At 45.0% G+C, this 16,109-nt stretch overlaps 1 protein-coding gene across 1 annotated transcript; it reads right to left on the reverse strand.

Annotated features, from left to right (window-relative positions):
• Positions 1-2,208: 2,208 nt before the first annotated feature.
• Positions 2,209-12,516, reverse strand: stk17al (serine/threonine kinase 17a like). Its single transcript, XM_071545546.1, has 6 exons — positions 12,282-12,516; positions 6,974-7,118; positions 5,888-6,014; positions 5,736-5,784; positions 5,223-5,402; positions 2,209-4,116 (listed from the first exon to the last, which is right to left on the reverse strand). Exons 1-6 carry the CDS (start codon positions 12,392-12,394, stop codon positions 3,801-3,803), a joined length of 930 nt encoding a protein of 309 aa, XP_071401647.1. The 5' UTR covers positions 12,395-12,516; the 3' UTR covers positions 2,209-3,800.
• Positions 12,517-16,109: the final 3,593 nt, after the last annotated feature.

The following is a 16,109-nucleotide window of genomic DNA, read 5'->3' on the forward strand; positions in this document are numbered from 1 at the left end:
GAGAAAACAAACCCCATTTAACAAGGATGAGGAGGATATGGGGGAATAAAAGGCGTAATGGACAGTTTTTGAAAAAAGGAAGGAGGCAAGTTATGAACATTTCTGGCATTCCAGCACTCCATGCAGCAGCAGGATATTCTTCGGGGGAAGTGGTCAGTCGGGCCAGGGCCTCCGGACCACGACCCTGCAGGGAGCCCCGCTTTCCCCCTTATTGGCCACACTGGAGCTGGACTGGCCCAGTGCCGACCAGGAGAGGAAGGACACATTAAAGCAAGAATTCAGAATATTGGCAGGCGAGGCTATTGTTCAACCTGACTCAAATAAACAAGCAGGAGTGTGTGTGTGTGTGAGGGAGAGAGTGTGAGAGAGAAAGAGAGAGAGGGAGAGACTTTACTAGAGTGGAAAGCATTACTGTGTGCTCCTCTTCACAGGACACTGGCATTTCCTGTAAAGAGAGGCTGCTGGATATTTGTGGAAGACTGGCCCGAGAGAGAACTTTGTTTTCTTTAAGATAGACTGTTTCCCTAAATAGACCTACGTATACTGAGAGGAAAGGCAGATGCTTCACAAATTGTCCAGTCCAAGCGTGAGCAACCTTTTCTGGTATGAGATCTGCTTTTCCCCTTAAGGCACTGAGGTGATCTAACAACAACAGTTGCAACAACGAAAAGCACAACTGTTCATCATCAGCATTATACCAAAATGGAATAAACCAATAATTTCATAATCATAAAGATGATGATGATCATGAGGCCAAGATATTGGATACAAATTTTTCCTATAACAGGCAGTAAATTGGGAGTATGAGCAAATAGGGCAAAGATGGCACAAATAGACTCATGGACAATATTCAATTTAGACAACTTTTCCTGGATTATCTAATAACTAATAGCTCTACTTAATGAAAAAATGTCAGCTATCTGCCATTTTGGTTGATTTGACCAACCTTTAACTGAATTATGATTCTTAACGGAACGATTTCGATTGCTGTAATATATCCCTTCATAAATCAGATTTAATTTCACCATGGTCACTGATCCTGTGCACAAGTGGGTAATTCTTCTGCCCAGCACTTCACTCATTGGAGTTATACATTCATAAATCAGGGCAGCTGACTAGGCTTTTTCTTGGGAACCTTGATGGATTTTGTCTGCCTTCCTCATCATTTGCAAGCAGAAGTGAGAGAAGTGATCTAAGACAGAAGCTGTCTGATCTCAGGCCCAACAGCATTCTTGTGTCATGGACATCTGTAATGACTGCAACAAATTAGGAAGTTATGTAATATAAGATTCTTGCAATCAGGCAAGTCCTAAAATTCTGAATTGTTGATGAGAGAGCTGTTGCAAACCAGAAGCGTCAGCTCTCCCATTAGCCTTTGCTGAGACTGATGGTGAGGCTGGAAGTTACTGAGCGAGACGTTGTGGACTAAGTGAAGTATTACGTAATTTCAGTCAGGAATACTACTTATCATTCACTCATGCTTTCTCTTTACCCAATCAGAGTTGGTGAACACTTTCCCTCTTTTGCAGAGAACCAATCAGAGTTAGCCGTCACTTCCCTCTCTCTTTCAAAGAGCCAATCGTCTAAGTAACGGGAGTATATACAAGTCGCCTTCTATGCTATTGCCCTTCTCTCAGATCTATGCCGTATGCTGCTGTCATTCCAGTCGCTGTGCTTACCTTCGTCCCTCCACCATCCCATCACCACCAATGTCCAGGCTCCAGAGGAACTCCCCAGGGGGACATCCTAATTCCTACATCTATCCCGGATGTACTCCTAACTTCACGAATGGGAGGAGTTCCTCCATGGAGCTTACGCCAAAGTTTATATCTTGTTTTATGTCATGAATAAACTTTTTCATTCGAGCATTCATCCTAGTCTCTCCTGATTGAAATGCAAGTCTAATTGTGGGTGCATTATAGCTATATGACATTCAGAATAATAATACAGAATAATAATTTCTCACAAATGTAGTTTGGATGTAGTGGAACCTGTACAGTAGCCTAACAAATTACAGTATTTTAAGGACAGCAAAAAGCCAATTTAACTGGTTAATAGTTTGGAAAATTTGTGTAAGTATAGTTTCCCCTAAAGTATTTTGATTGCAGCTTAAAGCATTAATGTCAAATCTGTTGTGGTTATTGTTCCCATAAAACCACACACACACACACACTCTCAGACTGAAGAATTTGATACAAAATGTATATGTATTTTTCTTATGACACATTTTGCAAATTTATTCAATTTAATGTAACGTCCACAAGGACAAGTGCAAACCTGCCTGAAATTCATTAGCAGAAAAAAGAGGAATGAGAATTCATGAGTAAAAAGTCAATGTACAAAAAAAAAATACATACAATAATGTTTTAACATTCATACTTTCATAAAAAAAAACAAAAAAAAAAAAACAATAGCAAACATCTTTACAGATTAATCTTAACACTATACCACACAATATACATTTCAGTACTTTTTTTTTTGTTTTTTTTGTTTCTTTGAGAAAGTCTTCCTAAGAGCAACCCCTCTGCTCCATAGCATCTGAAGGCAAAACATCACATATCCAACCAGGCTCAACACACAGCCTTTCGAGATGTTGTAGATATTACAATAATCAACAACATTATACTGATATTTTTCAACCCCTGCCATTCCCTCTTCCCAAGACTGATCTTTTCACAACATTTGAAGAGCATGAAATCTATAGTGGTGTATTCGAAATGGCAACCTCACAATGATATAAGTACAAAGAAACTTGTGCAACTTGTGCAATAGCAAAAATAGTTTGTACAAAGAGAAAAAAAAAATCTGAACACAAAAGTGTGGTTGACTAAGTGGCACTTTGTGGAAAAGGGTGATGCAACAACAACAGACGGTGGAAGGTGGTTAATATGTACAGTACATTGTGTGACTGAGTCTACTGACTTTGTGCTTTTTGAGCCTTTGGTTTCTCACTATTACATTGAAGTCCAATAACAAAATAAAAAGTGCTCAAGATTGTCCTTTAAAATAACAATGCTACTATTTATGTCTAAGACTTGGCCATTGATGTGGCTTTGTATATTTATTAAGGGGCAGAAGTGGTTTAACAAACACACACACAGATAAATAAACACATCAGACAGTGGAAACAGTGTCTGGCTTCTGCGTCAGGCGCTCTCCTCTACTTTAATTCCTTTACTGAGGAGGACCATCTGTCCGAACCCTTTGCTTCCTTCATCATCGACATAACAAAAGGCATCACAGAAGGCATGTCTGGGTCAGCCCACAGCTAAAGCAAAAGTAGGTTTGAAGAGAGCGCATGGTGAGTGAAGTCATTTCCCCTGGAGGAAAACTGCCTCTCCTCTGAAACCCAGTTCAAAAGGTTATTCGGGTAAGAAAGACAGGAATCAGAGTGAGTCCAGAGGCAGGTTGGGACAAACCAGCCAGCGTCTCGTCATGCCCAGTTCAGTTCTTCCACTGAGTGGGCAGGAGTCCCGGGACATAGAGCTCCGTCTTCATGGTGGAGCGCCGCGCCTACTCCGCTCCCATCACATCCATCAGCACGGAGTAGCATCAGTATTATTCACACACTCGCACACAGAGGCATCAAACTACACACAGCTCAGCTCACGGACATCCCATCTGTCACAGCAGTAGCAGCAGCAGCAGCAAACAGCTCGCATACAGCATCCACATAGCATGGCCCTGCATCACATCCAAGACCAAGCCGGCTTCTCAGCGTCCGTTCTGCGGGTTTAAGTTCATTCAGTCTCTTTTTACGTTACGTTTCTTCCCCCGCCACGCGCAGACGGCCGCGGCGCTCAGCAGATGAGCTCCTGCGGGATCTCGGGTCGCGTGGGGAAGGGGGGCTCGGCGAAGGAGAAGGCGTTGCGGCCCGTCTTCAGCTCGCCCTGGCCCGGGCACGTCAGGTACGAGCCCAGCAAGTCCAGCTCGGGGGAGGGAGCGGGACTCTCCGGCTCCGACTCCGACTGGCTGGTCTCCGGCTCGTCCAGCGAGGAGGCGGGCCTGGTGTGGAGGTGCGGGTGCGGGTGCGGGTGGGGGTGGGAGTGAGGGTGGGGATGGGGGAGCGAGGTGAGCCAGGGGTGCTTGAGGCAGTCTTCTGCTGTGGCTCTCTTCCTGCACACACAAACACAATAACACCGTGGATGAGTGGAAATTCCCAAATAGTTTACATAACCGGCAGATCGCCTGTATCTTCCGCTTCACCCGATCCCTTCTTCTCGCGGACACCGGCCATTTTCCTTTTCAACATTTGGTTTGGAAAACCACAAAAGAGCACTTTTTTGCTCTCAAGTGTTTTTCCCCCCCACTCTCGCAGGATTACTCACACACATAGGAATCTTCCACTTTTTTCCAACCTCACCACTAATCTGCTGCAATTAAACTGCACTGACTGGAGATTAAGGTCCTGGATGTGAGAGAGAGGCTACTGCTACTTTTCATCAACAAATTGTGGTGACAAATTAAGGCCGTCTGTGGCGGAGCTGTTAATCAGATAGTGAGAGGGATGATATAAAACATCTTGAGAGGGCTGCTTTCTTAATAGATGAGCCAAAGCTGACAGATCGAGGAAAAGTTAATCAAGAATTTCCTGTTATTATTACACTGCAAAAAATATCCATTGGGATAAGTCATTTAATTTAGTATTGTTTTAATCGTATCGGGTGAGATCATTTTACTTGTCTCCAATGCAACTCAACTCGTTTCAAATATTTTCTTAAAGCAAGTCATTTATTGCTTATTCTGCCTTGTTTCAAGATACTGACACTTGAATTTTCTAGAAACAACATTGGAAAATACATAGGAAACAAGTGAAATTATCTCAATTCATTGGCAATTTTATCTTTCTCTTCAATCTTTCACTTCGAAAATAACAATTTAAGACCAAATATGAGACTAAGTGACTAATTGACATTTTTGCTGTGTATTTACTTGTGTTTGATGTGGTGTCAAAAGAAAGATTGGCCTCAAAATTCTCTCCCTTTATAAATGTTACAAGTTTACAACCATCATTTTTTGGAAAAAAGGAAATGAACTGTTGTACAAATGACGCAAATCTGTTACCACACACACTCATTTTAACACATGAGGATGTGCTTCCGTGCCAGAGCGAGCCTGACTCACATCCTCGGTGCGTGAATCACCTCTGAGCGATGCTGATGGAAAATCTTCTAATCGATTTAGTTGTTATCAGAACGTCTGAATGTGGTGCAGAGCCTCACCTGGGGTTTTTGACCAGCAGGGACTTGATGAAGTCCACAGCCAGGGAGGAGACGCCCTCGAAGGTGACCTGGGAGAAGTCCACGTTGACCTGGGAGATGTTGAGATATGTCTCCTGCTTGTTGTCACCCAGGAAGGGAGACTCGCCGGTCAGCATGACGTAGATCAGGACCCCGATACTCCTGGAAAAAAGGAGGAAGAAGAAGAAGGGAAAGGAGGATATGAGTCGTTTAGGATCTTAGAGGATTACAGAATCTGCTTTGTGACACATTACAGCATAATTTACTTGGTTCTCTTCCACTACGCTGTTCTTAATTATTTAATCACAAAGTATGAAACGGAGAAGATTTTGCTGTCAAAGGCTTTTAACACAAAGCTCTCTTTTGCACATTAGGGCAGTGATGTCACTGTCCTGAATACGTCTTAATTCCCAGAAGTCATGCACAGACTATTAAGAGTTTTGCATGGCATCCACTAAAAAGAATGGAAATTGTCTCATTGACTTGCACACTCACCACATGTCTGTCGCAGTGCTGATGGGTTCGTAGCTCAGGATCTCTGGGGCTGCAATAGAAACACATGATATAAAACACAGCACAATACTGGCGCTCAGGCTGGAAAGACGTAGGTGATTCTGTGTATTGCAGAGTTGGATGCAGTTACTCACCCACATACTCTGGAGTGCCCAGGATCTCCCTGACCTCTGTGACGTTGTCCATGCGTCTGGACAAGCCAAAGTCCACAATGCGAATGTCTCCCAGAGGTCTGGAGCTGGTCAGCAGGATGTTCTGTGGCTGGAGAGGACGCACACATAGATTAGACTGAGGTACGTTACATAAATGGCTAATGATTATTCGGCGAGACAGAGGATCCACTTGAGGTCTGAGGTCATTAATTCTACGTCAATGTGAACAAACTATCTGTAGTAAATAGTCCCAAGAGGATTTGGGGTCTGGTTCCCTCAATTCACATACTAGCTGCTCCTCTGAGCCCAGATCATCCACTAAGCCTATCAGATGTCTCTGCCAACCACTTAGATGGCACCCTAGTTAGTGTGTGCAAAATACAGTAGTATGACGTGCCCTGTGGAGCTTAATCCTGGGTCAGGCTGGCCTAATGCCAGCGCTGGCTGGAACATCTGAGATGAAGACATGAGGAGAAGACAAGGCGAGGCGGTGAGGCCCGGGTCACTATCTCCAGGATTAGATTTAAATCTATCAAACAACAGAGTGGCAGGAGGAGAACCAGACAGCTTCAAAGAGCTTCTCATAAACACAGAGTCCGAGCGGGGACTGCCTCATACTACACCAATAAACACCTGCTAAGAGCTCACACACACCAAAGAAGTGTTTTATCTATCATTACCACCAATAAAACTGAACTTTTGCTGTAGCTGGATGGATCTCTAACCCAGAAAACAAGCAGCTTTTATCCTTCAGTTTTATAGGATTTCTTAATGTAATCCCATAACGTGCAAAGAGAAACCAGACACTTGGTGAATTTGCAAGAGCAGAGAATAGAAGGAAAACCATACACAAAACCGCCTTTTTACTTCAGGGCCCATAAAGGCAAACATGATAACTCAGTCGGGTTCCTTTACTGGCTAGAAGTATTCCTTCCTCAGGGGAACAGCGCTGTGACATTATGAGCTTTGGTTGCATAAGAGGACAGATATTGCTCTAAGCACCGTCTGCCACTCTGGGGAATGGAGTGTCCTACAATATCCAATGGTCCTATGGTAAGCAGTACTTACTTTTAGATCCAGATGGACCACATTGCTCCGGTGCAGGCAGGACACACCGGTTAGGATCTGCCTGGCCAGCCTGATCACATCCTTCTCTGTGAAGGCCTCGTCGTCATCGGCAACACACTGGTTGAAGATTTCTCCGCCAGCAGCGCTGGAGAGAAAGGAAGGAAATGCAGAAAAAACAAGAAATAAGGATAAGCTAAGAGAAAAGATTAACAGTATCCCAGTGTAGTTTAGCTTGGCTCACGTTCATTTTTGATTATTCACTTTAACTTGTCATAATAAATTCTATCACAAACTGCGCGAATACGCCCTTCCTCTCAATATGAAGTCTACAATTCTATCGTACAATCAGAATGACAATGGTAAATTCCCAACCCCTCCCGTTACCACAATCTTAGTGAACTAGCCCAAAGTCAAGCAGGCATTTCCACTTTCTTTAAAAATTACATAAACGCCCCGTCTCCTCATTAGTGTACTTTGGCTTGGAGGAACAAAGTCCATCCACATCTACATACTCAGCATGTGACTCCAACATAAATCAGAAATATTAGGTACTCTTAGTACCTTCCCGGCTTCAGGGTTATGACTGGAGATAAGAGAGGCCATATCAGCTTGCAGCAGCACCATATTAGGTCCTTTACAGCCTGGTATAGGTCAGTTAACTAAATCACACCAGGGGAAGCAGTAGGTAAACTTTCCTAGAATAGAGAGTAACTGTACAAAAGCCATAAGACAGCCAGAGAACCAGGGAGTGGGGGGGGGGTTAAGTGGATAACTGCAGATATAAGCCTTAAGCTGCGTAGCTGGCAAAAAAAAATAAAATTCTGAGACCTGATCATAACTACTTATGGATTAAGGGAGATTATCCTGTTTTTGGCTACACTTTAGCATTTAGGAGGACTAATTATAAAAATCAGTAGTGACTCCTCATATTTTTGCAGAGGGAATAGTCAGATTCCTGTCCAACTGGTCTTGCTGCGCTTGTGTAACAACGCTAAATGAACTGGAGACATGGCGGATTTATGTTGGATGCTGCATTTGTCAGATCAATGCCTGAAGCTGACAGTTCATCCAAAAAGTAGAACCATGTGTGGGGGATTTAGACCACGCACATGCTTTTTATCTTCAGAGGAAATTCTGCGCCCAGGCCCTGGGCACGCCGTTACATAACCAGCACCACCCAATCCCCCGTTAGTCTCGCAACCCCGAACTCTTTACCTCCCTCAGCTGTGAAAATAGCACCAATGTTTTTCTGGATTTCGAGGGATATCCGTCATTGGTCCGTATAATCTTTTTCGCTCCCAGCACCAAATACTTCTTGTTGACCTGCCTCCCACCCGACTTGCTGCAAACACGCTAAATCCCACCTAACAACCCCTAAGGAGCTGAAGAGTCTGTCAGCACTGATCCACACATGTACACCAAATGCAAGCAAGCCGGGTGTTAGTGTTTTGATTTGGGAGAGGAAATGAGAGACATAAGAGTGTGGTTTGAAGGATGTCTTTGATAGTGTTGAAAACTGTGTGATAGGATAAAAAACAGTTCAAGGATGATCGTGCCTGTCACTGAGTTGCGACATTGGAAATTCATTTGAATCCGTCAACATGGCCACTAACCCCACCCACAAGGGATTACCTGTCTGAACAATTATATGTCAAATGATTAAGTGTATTAATAGTGTTTTAATAGCTTTATTAAGCTGTCAGCAGGAAGCCAGGCAGGATTTATATTCTTGATAAAGGCCATCTTGTTTAAATTCAACAGACTGAAGACATTCTGGCCAAGTACTTAAGAATGATCTGATACTTCCTCGAAGTCTAAATATTGTCTCCGCTGTCTCCCTTGTTGTAAGAGACTTAATCAACTCACTACTTCAGTGTGTAGGCAGACTTCCTCCCCCTGTACACACTCACATGAATAAACCCACTGAAGCCATTCAACATGAGGCAGGGCACAGAATAGCTAAATGGCCATTTGAAGACTCAAACTGTGAATTAGAAGACATTAAATGGGCGAGAGAGGAAAATATCTCTTTATCTAGAAGTATTAATCCAAGCCAACCTTCTTTAAATTCAGCAGGAGTAGTCATTGGGTCAAAGCCCTTTTTGGCAGACTACCCAAGCTGGGTGCTCATTGACGTCAGCTCAAAGCACACTATCAAACCACTCTCCACAGGCTTACCCTTGCTCTTTGGACGGCACTTATACTAACTTCAGTGAGGCCATTAGTGCTCTGGGTTACGTTACACACAAGGAGATATTGAATTTGAGGCATGCATAAAACATGGCAATGCTCTCTAAGCAAAAGTAATTCAAAAACAGAAATTGGCACAATGTTTTTGACTAGAAACCCAAGTTAAAAAACACTAAATTCCAAAAGTGTTCCACTAGTGGGGGAAATCGTCTGACTAAATGAAAGATTTACTCTTACAGTGTGTTGGTTTTTGAAAAGATGCCATTTGGAGTGTGGCAATGCCGCATGTTAAGCAATAAACTGGAAGAATAGCAAGGAAAAGCAGTAGGAGGAGGAAAGGCATGAATGAAACGACCTGGGGCTGAGGGTTAAATGGGATACATGGGGTAGGTAATGCTGCACTTTATGGAGATGATTGCCTTAGGAATGACGCATAAAAATAAAAATAATAAATAATAAAAACTAGAAAGGGGCAGAAAACAGAGCAGAGTAAGTGCAGTGGAAGATCAACCTAGATTTGATGAACCCTGTTAGCATCTATTGTTTTGGCTGCAGTTCCCGAGCTTTGTGATGGGTTGGGATTGGACTGCCTTCATCTACCGTTTACTCAGGTCACAAGTTCAGATGTTTTCATAACATGTATATGCACCTTGTCTTGTCTACAAACAGGCAACATAGGTAGGGTTGAATGAAAACCCGTCTAGACGTAAACAGTGACCTGATGTTCAACCATAACCTTGTATACAGCTGAATGGGTTCATCGCTTTCCCACAACACTCTACAGTATATCTGTGAATATATATCTGTCTAATTTTTCTTTAGGATGTCCTTTAAACTCTTTGAACTTAAGGTGAAAGTGAAGACTGAAGAATATGGCAACTACCGCACAGGAGCTATTTAAATACTGAAAGCCAAGTACTGGATATGAACAACTAATTAAAATGAAACAGCATTATCTGTTGCAGGAGAGGGAAGATGATGAGAGAGCTACACTTCATGGAGAATTCATCATCATGACCGTTTGAGCGACTGTGCCCAAAAAAAGTTGGTTGTATTATTAGTTGGTCAGAAAGCAGGGAGTTTCAGAGGTGATGCAGGTTCACTTCTCATCAGAGTGGCCTTCTCTCAAACTAGTCATTATGTTGGGGGTTTCTGTGGGACTGACGCACACTGGAGCTACACTTTCAAAGATGATTAGAATTCAACTTCTCGCTTCTATTTCTCTGACATTACCAAGGATGTGGTTGTGGCTATGAGAAGTGTGTGTGTGTGTTTGTGTGTGTGCGCGCATACGCTTTATGCCAGAGTGGTGGTGTGCTACTTTTGGGAGCCTCGCTCACCGCTTACATTTAAAGCCACAGGAAATGGAAAATGATTCTCTCTGGTTTGCAATTCTTAAAACTCATGCTGAGGTCAGACAGTTTGGAGATGCAGCTCTTTACCAGTCAAGGGTCTCAGTGCGAGTGCATGCTGCCACAGTTTTTAATACACATGTACTCCACATTAGTTAGAAACAACTGGTGCAGAGCAATTCTCTATGAGCAATAGCATGAACGGAAATTTAATAATAGAGCTCAGCTAGTGCAGAAATTTAACCCGTACATGTGCTGCCTGATTATATGCTGAAAGACTTCCAGTGCAGCTCCATTTGGCAGCCGGTGAGGAGCTGTGGACCAGTGCCGGCTGACCTCCTGCTATGTTTTCTCTGCAGGCATGCAGGGGTGAACTGTGGCGCTACTTCCTCTTTCACACTTCAGTCAGAGGTCAAACACAGGCCCCCCCACAGAGAGCCTTTTGTTCTGCGGCAGCATTCCTCGTCTGGGATGGGGATGAGTAGTGAGGAGGGGGCTTCCTGCCTGCATAGCAGGCAGTTCAGGACCAGGGTCAGAAGAAGACATGGTCCAAGAGTAATTGCCCCGTGCCATTCCTCTGCAATGAGGCGAGAGAGGTAATTAAGAGGCTAACTGTCCTTCCCAAATCCTAATTAGAGGCCTTCATTAGAGCGGTCAGAGAGGACATGTGCTGGATATGGATCACGTCATTTGACACCAGACCAGAACAGACAGAAGCCAGATAGCCAGGCTGACCTTCCTGGGTCAGTGAGCGAGCGGCTAGACTCAGCTGGCGACCGGTCCACCTGTGTGTTGGAACACAACAATCCTCTAAGTACTAACAATCCTCTAAGTACTAAGCGAAATGTAAACCGACTCTGCACAGTGGGTCTAAAAACTTCCACTGACTAATTTGCTGCTAAACAGTGTCTTCACACAGAGACAGCATGGTGTGGTTCCTCTACATCAGTATTTAAAGGGCAGTTTCTGAGAGTCACTTAGGGTAAACGAGAAGCTGAGGTGTTGTGCTACGATGAGCACATCAACTAACCACAGAAGACTGAGAATTTCCTTATAAGGCGGCAGTTCATGTAGCAATAGCGCCAGCCTATGCTTTTCACATGTGTGTGTGTTGACACATATTTAAGCTTTCTTGAGGTGAGAAACTTGACTGACACGCAGCTGTGTCCTCAGCAAACTGCACACAGCTCTTGAGGCAGGATGTGTAGGTGTTTTTTTTCTCAGACCAGAAAGACGTATGTGAATGCTGACATTTCTCAAGAAAACACCGCAGCACCGACATTCCCGTCACTCAGCATCCTGCCTATGCAAAATTTGATGTGTGGTTTTTCAATCAAACGAATTTCTCAAAAGTCGCGTCCTTTATCAGGTAGAAATCTATATGTTAGGCAGTTCTGTGTAAGCCAGTTTGGTTCAATCAAAGCCCTAGTACATTCTGCATGACAAAAAACTGCAGTGATGGAAAGTTTTCAGCGAGTGACGATTGATGGGTTTTCATTTCCCTAACGATTGAGAACCTTATCATTTCTTCCCAGTTTTCCTGGCATGGCTGCGTTGTGGTGGAGCATCAACAAGTGAGGAAAGTTTAAAAGTCCATTTAGATTATCACCATCAATTATATCTCCTATCAGTGGGTGTGTGCAAGAAGGTCGGGACACAAACAAACTTGGGAGAGACAGAGGGACACATGGCTGTGCAATGTTCAAAATGGGATGTAGATTCACCATTTCTTTAGTGTTGTTTCTGTAAAAAGTCTATTGTCTTACCACTCCAGAACAAGGATGATTTCGGAGTTGGTTTCGTAGACCTCGTGCAGCGCCACCACGTAGGGGTTTGCCTTGGCTGACTCCAGCACTGCAATCTCGTTTATGATGTCCATGCGACAGTCCTTGCCCGTCCGACGCTTTCGCAGGAACTTGGCAGCATGCTCCTTCCCTGTTGCCTTCTCGATGCACTTCTTCACCACCGCAAACTTTCCCCTGGGAACCAAAGAGGGGCGAGAGAGACAAAGAGAGAGAGAGAGAGAGAGAGAGAGAGAGAGAGAGAGAGAGAGAGAGAGAGAGAGAGAGAGAGAGAGAGAGAGAGAGAGAGAGAGAGAGAGAGAGAGAGAGAGAGAGAGAGAGAGAGAGAGAGAGAGAGAGAGAGAGAGAGAGAGAGAGAGAGAGAGAGAGAGAGAGAGAGTGATTAGTGAGGAGACCGAATAATCACAACCACATTACTGGCTTTTCAAATATGTTTGGTCAGAGATAGTTCCCTTCTATATCCCAACAGCCAGTGGCACACAACAGTGGATCAAATTTAGGTTATTTCAATTGCGGCGAAAGAAGGCTAAAATTACAACGACGTAACCATCACAGTTAAACTGCCATGAAGTGAAACCTAGATTACAGTGAAAGACACTTGGAAAAGACCGCTATGCGACCACGGGTGCAGCACTGTAGGCGAGGTTAAAGAGCATCTCACAGATAACAAAGAAGGTTAACTGGCATCATACAAACACTGTGGTATTGACCACTGATATGCTCAGCCGGAGAGACGTCATGAGACGGCCGGGAGAGATTTATCCTAATCCCCCTCTCTCCTCCTCTTCCTCCAGCCTTCAGGAGGGTCTGACAGGCAGCAGATAAGGCTGACAGTTTGGGCAAGCGCTGCCAAATAGTGGGCAGGGACCCGATAAGGCTAACGCTACTTCATAGGTCAAGCAAACACAAAGACACGCAATGTAACAGCTGGGGTTGGTTTATATTGCTGGCATCCCTTCCCTTGGGAAAATATGAGATTAAAAAAACAAAAAAAAACAAAAGAACAATAGGACTACAACCATTTTACAACCCCATCTCTAGCATTCTTTTCGTTGCATGTGCATTGATGGATTCATAAGAGGTGTTAGGGGTCAGTCACGGGTGTGGGCAGGATGTCCGATGTGTGTAGAATCGCCTCTGTGTGTCGAGCCCTGCACAATCAGTGGCCGTCCCTCCCACGCTGATAATGAGGCCTTGTCCACTTCCCTTTCTTCCAGCTGACAGCAGCAGGGACAAATGGAATTCTGTCGACGCCTCCGCCCAGACCCTCGGCCAGACCCCGCTTCTCCTTTGACAGTCGTACAAAGCCTCGCGCAGGCTGACCAGCCGGCTAACACAGCAGCGCCTAGGACCGGGACCACCCACCTGACCCGAGCTGGATGGGCCAAGCAGGGGGTCGCTGGTGCTACAGCCAGGTTGGAGCCTTAGCAGCACGCTCCCCCCTCCCCAGAATGGATAACAGCAACATGTCCACACACACATCAAGTAACTGACATCTCTACATTTTACAGTGCAAGTGCATAAGGCAAATAATCAGGGACACTGAATACAGGTAGTGAAACGATGACTGTCCCATAGTTCCACTGTCCAAAGCAGGATGTGAACTGGGCAGAAGCTGAATGAAGTGGCCAACTCTGAAAGGTCCAGTCAGTGTGATGCCAGGCATTTTCCCACACAGCTTTACTCCGGGACCGCTGTGCTGTGGACCAAACCCAGCGACTGTTCGGGCCGGAGCCTGGTTCTGTTGGCCACCGCCCCGACCCTGTGAGGCCCGCTCCTTCTCTCACTGCTTCCCAGTCTCACAGAATGGCGAAGACTCATTGTTCACAATGAAAAGGCAAAACCCGTCAGAGCCTTTTCTTCTTTAATTAGCCAAGTTCAGAGCAGCTCACTGTGGGCTGGGAACTACATACGGACTGAAAAGACATGACCGCTGGCCGTGGAAAGGAGCAACAGGAGGCCTTTTCAAAGGCTGACAACAGGTCAGAGGTCACTAAACACGGCCATCTACCAGCCTACTGCGTTTCACACCCTGCCATGTTACCAGGCAGGGGCACAAACCCTCTGCCATGCTTTAATTCAGTGTTCTGCACCTGGGAGATGGCGTTTCCAGTTTTGCATTAAAACACAAAGTTGGCTCTGTTACAGTAGAGCTCTCAGACCAAACTCAGACTACCACTAATAAGTGCTTTCTCAAACATCCTGTCTGAATCTGCAGAGCAATTATGCAGATCAAACAGCTAATTTGCAGGGTTAGTCTTGTCAATCTCGGTAGAATGTGTCTGCGACTGGTCTCTCATTTGTCTTGACTGCAAATTAAAACAAAAAAATAATTCCTCTCTCGCTCATTCTCCGGCACTGGGGATGGCGATAATCTAATTGAGAAATCTGGTTTCCTGTGGTGTCTGCGTTTTGTCTTTCTCAGAGGGGCACTGACTCATGTCTGAAGTGCAATGAGAAATGACAGCCGTCACAGCCCTCATTTGCCTGTTTCACAGACAGGCTTCCTCTTCCTGCTCATGAGCTGGTCACAACACTTGTTGGACACACATCTGTATGGGACTACTGCTCGAACCCGAAGTCTGACTATGAAAAGGCCTTGAAAAATAATCCAGCGGGGTCAAGGACTCAATATGCTGCCTTGTATATCATATTTTTTCTGTTAAAAACCACACACCATGTTAGAATTTTTGACAAGACCTTGCACTCTCCATGCTCAAATCAATACAGTAACACTCACCAATAAGTGGGTATAGCTGCAATAAACTGGGACAGGCAGCACTAGCTGTTTGGACATAAGAGGTAGCAACTAGAGGAAGAATTCAACTCAGCTTCCTACATGGTCTAATATGGACAACATCCCTCCTGCTATACAGACTGTATAGCTGCTCTCCTGGCATCCAGCACAAACGTACATTCCTGCACTTAATGCGATTATGAGGCCTGATCTCAGGATGTTGTTGGGTCGAAGTCATGGGAAGAGGAGGGAAGGAGGACAGGGGGTTGGGGTGGTGGAGGGGGGTGGTTACAGGCCGCTATGGCCTGCTCTTCTCAGCCAGCTCTCAGCCAATCCCCCCCACCCCACCCCACCTCCCCCCATAGGTCCTGGCTGCTGTCCCAGGATGTCCCATGGTGTCTGACAAGGAAAACTGGCTGCTACCAACTGGCAGCACAACTGACTCTTTATTTAGCCTCTTCCACACTCTCCAGAAAAGCAAACCTCCCTGTAAAAAAAGTTAGGAGTTATAGGGACAGATGCAGAATTGGCACGAGCGCTAATCGAACAGCTGTTGTTTTTAGTGGAACCGAATGAGTCGACAGTGGCTCCTTATCTTAACTCAACATTGTTTTGGGAAATCATTGTCTGACTGGGAATTGGGGTCTATCGGGGAATCCCCTATTCAATACCACTGGAATGTTGCACTTCAGTGTCCGGGTTCAAATGCATTGTGGGTCACACTTGCTGATCTGTGGAAAGCATTCAGGAGGTCGGCTGGGGGGAGAGAGAGGGGGAGAGGGGGGGGGGGGGTTCTGATGGTAATTGGCATATTACCTCCCGCTGCATCGCCTGGGGAAAACAGGCATGACTGTCAGGAAAACAGGTTTCTCTTACCAGGCCCGGCCCAGAGCTCAGTCCACACAGGCAGCCACCATGTGTGCCAACCAACCATAGGAGTGTCATGCATGGAAGAGGGAGGTGGAAGATGGGGCATCGCAACTACATATCCCCCACATTTACATCAATCAAAGCAATCAAAGAAAAACTGATTTAAAAAAATATTCAAGGTGAAG

Source organism: Centroberyx affinis, unplaced genomic scaffold (assembly GCF_046629955.1).
Source record: "Centroberyx affinis isolate AG114_WGS23_722 - 3 ecotype Tasmania unplaced genomic scaffold, CSIRO-AGI_Caff_v1 ptg000255l_1, whole genome shotgun sequence".
In the NCBI taxonomy this organism is placed as follows: Eukaryota; Metazoa; Chordata; class Actinopteri; order Beryciformes; family Berycidae; genus Centroberyx; species Centroberyx affinis.

What these genes read in the sequence shown, in the direction of transcription:
- stk17al (XM_071545546.1), bottom strand. Translation starts at nt 12,394, where the DNA reads ATGGACATCATAAACGAGATTGCAGTGCTGGAGTCAGCCAAGGCAAAC. An exon ending in TGGTCCATCTGGATCTAAAA is followed by an intron (nt 6,015 to 6,973) that starts GTAAGTACTGCT and finishes CGTCCTCTCCAG; the next exon opens with CCACAGAACATCCTGCTGAC. An exon ending in AGCACTGCGACAGACATGTG is followed by an intron (nt 5,403 to 5,735) that starts GTGAGTGTGCAA and finishes CCTTTTTTCCAG; the next exon opens with GAGTATCGGGGTCCTGATCT.